This window comes from Phasianus colchicus, chromosome 15 (assembly GCF_987193195.1).
Source record: "Phasianus colchicus chromosome 15, bPhaCol1.hap1.1, whole genome shotgun sequence".
Taxonomy (NCBI): Eukaryota; Metazoa; Chordata; class Aves; order Galliformes; family Phasianidae; genus Phasianus; species Phasianus colchicus.
This window is the reverse complement of record NC_143450.1, coordinates 13,987,726-13,993,813: the sequence shown is the minus strand read 5'-3', so window position 1 is coordinate 13,993,813 and position 6,088 is coordinate 13,987,726. Positions and strand designations below refer to the sequence as shown.

The 6,088-nt window shown below is 52.1% G+C and overlaps 1 protein-coding gene across 2 annotated transcripts; it reads left to right on the top strand.

Annotated features, from left to right (window-relative positions):
• Nucleotides 1–1,189: 1,189 nt before the first annotated feature.
• On the top strand, nucleotides 1,190–5,960 carry LOC116232167 (leukotriene C4 synthase-like). 2 transcript variants are annotated; one of them, XM_031598308.2, is made up of 5 exons: nucleotides 1,190–1,581; nucleotides 4,114–4,213; nucleotides 5,123–5,193; nucleotides 5,331–5,412; nucleotides 5,527–5,960. In XM_031598308.2, the coding sequence occupies exons 1-5, from the start codon at nucleotides 1,512–1,514 to the stop codon at nucleotides 5,666–5,668; spliced, it is 465 nt and encodes a 154-aa protein (XP_031454168.1). In that variant the 5' UTR covers nucleotides 1,190–1,511; the 3' UTR covers nucleotides 5,669–5,960. The 2 variants fall into 2 exon arrangements, 1 of the variants encoding a protein (XP_031454168.1); XR_016471233.1 differs by lacking the exon at nucleotides 5,527–5,960 and adding an exon at nucleotides 2,533–2,641 and having other exon boundaries at nucleotides 3,220–5,520.
• The last annotated feature ends 128 nt before the right edge of the window (nucleotides 5,961–6,088 follow it).

Genomic DNA, 6,088 nt, shown 5'->3' with positions numbered 1-6,088 from the left:
TCTCTCTCCCCAACCACAGATGAAGCAGAAGTGATAAAGAAGAATCTGCGAAGTATGAGAACCGTGTTTCTTGCTAAGGCTGTGTTCCTCTCACATGTTACAGCAATTCCCAGCATCCCCCTACATAGGCAGAATTTTAATCAGCTTCACACATTGAAGGACAATTGTCCATGTATTGAACTTTGGGTTTTGTTCTTTGGCTGATGTTAAAATGCTGTATGGTTGCTGGAATGGTGTAAGCAAAAGCAGTCTGGTGACATCCCCAGTCTGAATTTTGGGGTAGATACCTGTGTGAAGCTGTGGGTCACCAACAGCTTCTATTAAATGGAAGTAGAGCAATTAACCTTCAGTCCGGGCCTGAGAGCAGCCTGCAGACCCAAAATCCAGTTGTGTTTTGAGAGGATAGGGAGCTCTTGTGCTACATTTTGTGTGCTTTGCCAGGAAAAGCGCACGGCTGTGTATTTGAGTAACGTTGAAGTCAGCTCGAGAAACTGCTGCAGTGGGGTTTTGAGAAGTTGAAGATGGAAAACAGAAGTGAGAACTTGCAGCATCCCGCTTGGGATGAGCAGCAGGTCTGTTCATTCCTTGTTGGTGCTGTGCATAAAGCTGTGTGTGCATCTGCACAGGGGGGGGAGATGCAGTGGCTCAGCCCTTCCCTGCACCTTCTCTCCATCAACATTAGGGGAAAACTTCTTTTCTTTTTTCTCTCTGTCTCCCGTTTTACATCTTTGAAGTCAGAGTTCTCTTTTATTTTTCTCCTGTTGTTCCAGGCCGGTTTGTAATTTCTTGAGCCAATGTCTATTTGGTTTTTGTGATTAAGGAAAAGAAGCCATTCAGGGCTATGAAACACTGCTGCTCTTTACATTTCATGCTTATAGTTCTGATGTTACTGTGGTATTTCTGAGCCATCTCTCTCCCCTGTGCTGCCGCCCTTTTTGAAGGGAGAGCTTTTGGCTTGCATGTTAGCGAGGAAATGGTGGTACTGCAGAACTGTGACAGCACCAGAAAACCACAAGAAGTGACAGAGCTCAAAAGGTCTGCGCTGTGTAAGCTTACGTTTGTCATGGGCTAAGCATCCCAGTGCTCTTCTAAGGATGCCACTAAAGCCTATGAAGTCCTTCCCCTGATCAATTCTGCATCTTGGAATAGGAGCAGCAGATCACGTCGTTAATTTGTGAGTACTGACTAATATTTGCACAACCTTGTATAGAACATAGGTACTTCAGAAGTGATTGAAGTGAGCAGTAAAGACATCGTTGTTTTTCAATAATCAGCCTGAGTGCCAAACCTGTACATGTCCAAGGATCACTTTGAGTACACGCAGCCCGTGCTGCTGCTCTCCTGGCAGTGGGCAGCAGCCTGAGTTGGAAGGCTGAGGGGTGTGGGGAGAGTTAATGCTTGGAGGAAACACGTGTTGTGCAGGGGAATAGGGCTCTGCTGTGGGGTGTGCAGTGGTGGGAGGAGGGCTGGAGAGCTGCTCTTCTCATTGTGCTTCGTTTGCACGTTGGTTCATGGAAGGCAACATGAGGAGCGAGGTAGACTTGCTGGCTGCTGTCACTGTTCTGGGAGTCCTGGAGCAAGGTAAATAAATGGCCTTTGTGTCAGTTACTAATTAACCTAATTGCATCAAATGATGCGGAGCTGGTTCCCCTGTTCTGCTTGCTGTGCATGCAGGATGGAAGCTGCTGCCCTCTGTGATGGTGAGTGGCTGCACACTGTGGCTGCTCCAGGTTGGAGGCATTGTGCCTGGGGATGTCACTGGGGCAAAAAAAGTTGTGCGAGCCTGGAAGCCTCTGTTCCAGAGGGAAATGGGAACTGGAGTTTTGCTTCTAACCTTAGAATACCATCAGTGATTGAATGTTTTAAAGCGGAGTGGTTTGTGATAGGATTTCAGAGCGCTGTGTGTGGCTTGGATGGTTGGAAATGGCTGAAAGAAAGGTGGGTGCATGCAGGCACTGGTGGAGAACTCAAACACACATCAGAGATGTATGGAAGGAGCTGTGTTCTGTCTGTGCCTCGTGCTCAGCCCTCTGTCCCATTCTGCAGGGCAGGTGGTTTTGCTGCTCTTGTCTTTATTGCTGAGTCCATCCCCACGGAGCTGTCGGCCCTTTGCTCACAGCCGCTGGATGTGGCTCTGTGTTGTTTTCAGCCATCAGGTGGTGCATCTCTTAGTGCAGGTCTCACCTCAAACCCCAGTGTGCTGCTCGGAGAAGGGGGCTCACGACTCTAGAGTGGTCATTTCCCTCAGACAATTGACTGAGAATCAAATGGAAGAGCGTTTTGTCTTATGCATTTTTGGTTATTAATGTAAGTGGGGATGGAAGGAGCGCTCAGCATTCAGGGAAGGAAAGATGAACACTTGAAATGAATTAAGGAAGTGTTTCAGAGCCCTTTTCACTGGGAAACCTCATCAGCTCATCCCTAAAGAGCACCTTCACCCCCCATGTATCTGTTTTATGGGATCCTTCAGCGTCCCATGCAGTCTGTGAGCAGAATGCTGCCACTGGGGTTGGTTCTCCTTTCCCCTTTTAGTGTGGCTTCACAGGAAGCACCTTGTGCAATGTCGCAGCTTGCCAGTCCCCACTGAGAGGTTTGCCAAGAGCATTCAGATGCGTGGAGCTGCCAGCCCCGGTGACGGTGGGTGAGTCTGGGGGTGCAACCTCATGGGGAATGGAGGCATCCACTCGAGTTTAACCTGGAGGCATGGAGTCAGTAAGGTTGGGACAGGCTGCTAAGATCATCTCATCCAACTGCCTGCCAATACTGCCCACTGAGCTGTTCCTCAGTGCTGCAGATCCACGCTTCTGGAGCACCCACAGGGCTACAAATTATGGAGGGCTCTGCAGAGCAGATGGAGCTCTTCATCCTTCTGAGGAGGTTTGTGCAGTGCAGCTTCTCAGCACCTTCTTTTGAGAACCAAAAGTGTCCCAATCTCTGCCCACTGGCCCGGCCACATCTCTGGGCACTGCCCCAAACCTGTGTGTGGGATCTGGCGCAGGAAGTGTTCAGCTGTCCCCAGAGGGGTCTTCATCCCCTCTGCCTACCCCCAGCACTCGTGCATGGGGCTGTGCACAGGGCACCAGCACATGTGCACATCGTCTTCAGTGCATTTCTGTGGATAGCTAAGTGGATAATGTTGTGTAATAGGTCACATAGCACCAGATTATTTACATTTCTAATTCCCTTTCCCTCTATGTCTGTTCTATTGCTTTTCTGCAGGCATGTGTGGCTCTCGCTCATCTTTAATCTTGCAACATCTGTCTCCTCTCTCTGTCCTGCTGCTCTGCTCTTATCCTCTGTGTTACAGTAGGACAGCCACAGCACGGTCCTCGTGGGCTCCTCGTCTGCCTCTCAGTGCCCTGTGGCACCTCACTGACCCCAGCCACAGCTCTGCCACAGCAACCACAGCCTGTTTCATAGTTCGTGTTCTCCTGGATGAACACCCTTGTTTTCAACAAAAGCAAAATTAAGCACTTGAAACGTCATCAGCAGACCCTGGTGGGAGTAATAATCATTCATCAGATGTTGGAACTATCCAAATCCTCATCACTGTGGAATGACCTTTCCTGGCCTGAGCTCATCACCCCCTCCTCGAGCTGCTCCAGCCACAGGGCTGCCCTATGGGAGTGAAGTGTCAGAGATCATCGTCCCATCACGGTGCTGTCACTGTGGGCATCTCTACTTGACCTAATGGCATCCCAGTGTTTGGATGCTGTGTGGTGTGATGCCATCCTTGCCCCACTAGGTGTAGTGGGAAGCATTAACTGCTCTTTTAGAGCTGAGGGCATGTAAATACCCCAAGGACAGAGAGAAGGGTGAAAGGAGAGTAGTTCTGTGAGGGGGATGCTGAGGTTTCCACAAGGCAGCCTTCCCACAGTGCCAGGCTGGCCACGATCCCCCTCACACCTTGTGTGGATAACCAAATCTGGAGTTAAATCTGCTAGGAACAGGAAATGAACGGCGCGTTTATTCCTGGCTGCGTGTGACAGCCCAGGGACCACGAACCTCACAGTGCCATTTTCCTCCAGCCCTGTGCTTGGCTCTGAAATGGAGAAAACGTGGTTGAATGCAATGCTGCCGGCCAGTCACCCTCTGTCTGTTGCTCTCTTCCAGCCTACTTTGCACTGCAGGTGATCTACGCCCGGCGGAAGTACAGGATCTCTCCCCCAGAGACGACAGGTCACCCCGACTTTGAGCGGATCTTCAGGGCTCAGTAAGGTTTAGTCATTTGCAGTGGCTGCACCCAGATATTGCTTGGGTTAAATGTCAATATCAGGAATTCGTGATCACCTGAAATCGTGGTGCTGTGAGAGCACCTGTGGGCGCGTGTTGAGGCTTTTCATTCTTCCTCTGCTCTACGGAGTGAGAAGTGCTGGGAGACCCCTCTGGCTTCCATCGTGCACCACTGTCCATGTTTCATCTTGCTTGTGCTATTCCATCAGCAGCCAAAAGGAATTGGCCGAGCAGGGGTACATTGAGAGCAGAGCTGATGTGTTTCTCTGCCACCAGATGCGAGATGGTGGTGGAGTGGCAACAGCACCCACTTGGCTCCTTCAGTGGTGCCACAAAGAGCCAGCCTGCGTGATGCTGTGCTGTGCTGTGCTATGCTATCCTATGCTGTGCTGTGCTATGCTGTGCTGTGCTGTGCTATGCTGTGCTGTGCTGTGCTATGCTATGCTGTGCTATGCTGTGCTGTGCTATCCTATGCTATCCTATGCTATCCTATGCTGTGCTGTGTGCCCCCCTCCTGCTGTAGCTCCAAGCAGGGCTGCCTGAGGGCTCTCTTCCTTGTGTTTTCTTCCTTCCTTCATTCTTTTCCCTGTGGAAAAGGATGCAAATAGGTCATTTGTTTTTATGTCTTAAGAGAGAGGGGGAAGGTATTGATGTATTACTATGGAAAGCTGGCAGCCTCCCTTGCTCAGGCTGTAGCCACAGCATTTGTTTCCTCACAGTTTCCAGCTCCCGCTCTGGCTGCATTCCCTGAGCTTCTGAGACTTCTTGGCCAAACTTAAGACTGAATTGCTCAGGGCTCCATAAGGTCACTGAGCCTATGGGTGCAGCTCTGGGACGTCCTTCTGGGCTCCCACCGGCTGTGGGTTTCGTTCCTCTCTGCTTCTCACAGGGCGAACTGCTCCGAGTACTTCCCCATCTTCCTCTCTGTCCTCTGGGTTGCTGGGATCTTCTTCCATCAAGGTAAGGGCCAGCAGATGAAATGCACCCCGAGGCAGCTGTGCCCGTCTGCGTCCCCTGAGCACCCACAGGGCAGTTCCCTCTCCGCCACAGCTCTCCCACAGCTGCAGCCCCCATCCTGCTCACTGCTGGCCCTGCAGGTGTGGCTGCAGCCTGCGGTGTGCTGTACCTCCATGCACGCTTCCGCTACTTCCGAGGCTACATGCAGGCCGCGCAGGGACGGTGAGCGCCCAAAGCACAGCCCAGAGCGGGACGTGGTGTCACACTCAGGGCTGCGCTCCCCTCCCCACCCACGTGTGAGATGCTCATCCCCACGGCTGACAGATTTCCTCACAGGTTGGGGCCGCTGTATGCCAGCGCCCGGCTGCTATGGCTGCTGCTGGGGCTGGCGGTGGCCGGGCTGCTGGCACACTTCCTGCTGCCCCCATCCTGCCCGTGGATGCTGATGTGGCCCCTCAGGCTGCTCGGTGCCCACTGAGCGAGGCCACAGCTGCCCGGAGCGCTCAGCTCAGCCCCGGTGTGACGGTCAGCCTCCTGTCCCACCGCCCACCTCATCCCTGCTGGAGCGTCACACGGCGGAGATGCAAGAAATAAATGCCTGTTCTCAATAGGTATCATCTCTCATTGCCAAAGGGGATGGGGGACAGAGGGTGAGAATGTCACAGGCTGATGGGTCCCATAGGAAAAGCTGCTATGATCAAAGCTTGGAAGTGGGTATGAGCTTGTGTGAGACCTTATCCAAACTGAGAGGAGGGGGAGAGGGGGGGGTAAGCCTTACTGTGTCCAAATGGTAATACCTGTGCTCGTTTCTGTCTTTAATCACAAAATCATTAAGGGTGGAAAAGGCCCCCTAAGATCCCCAAGTCCAACCCCAGCCCACCTCCACCATGCCCATAAC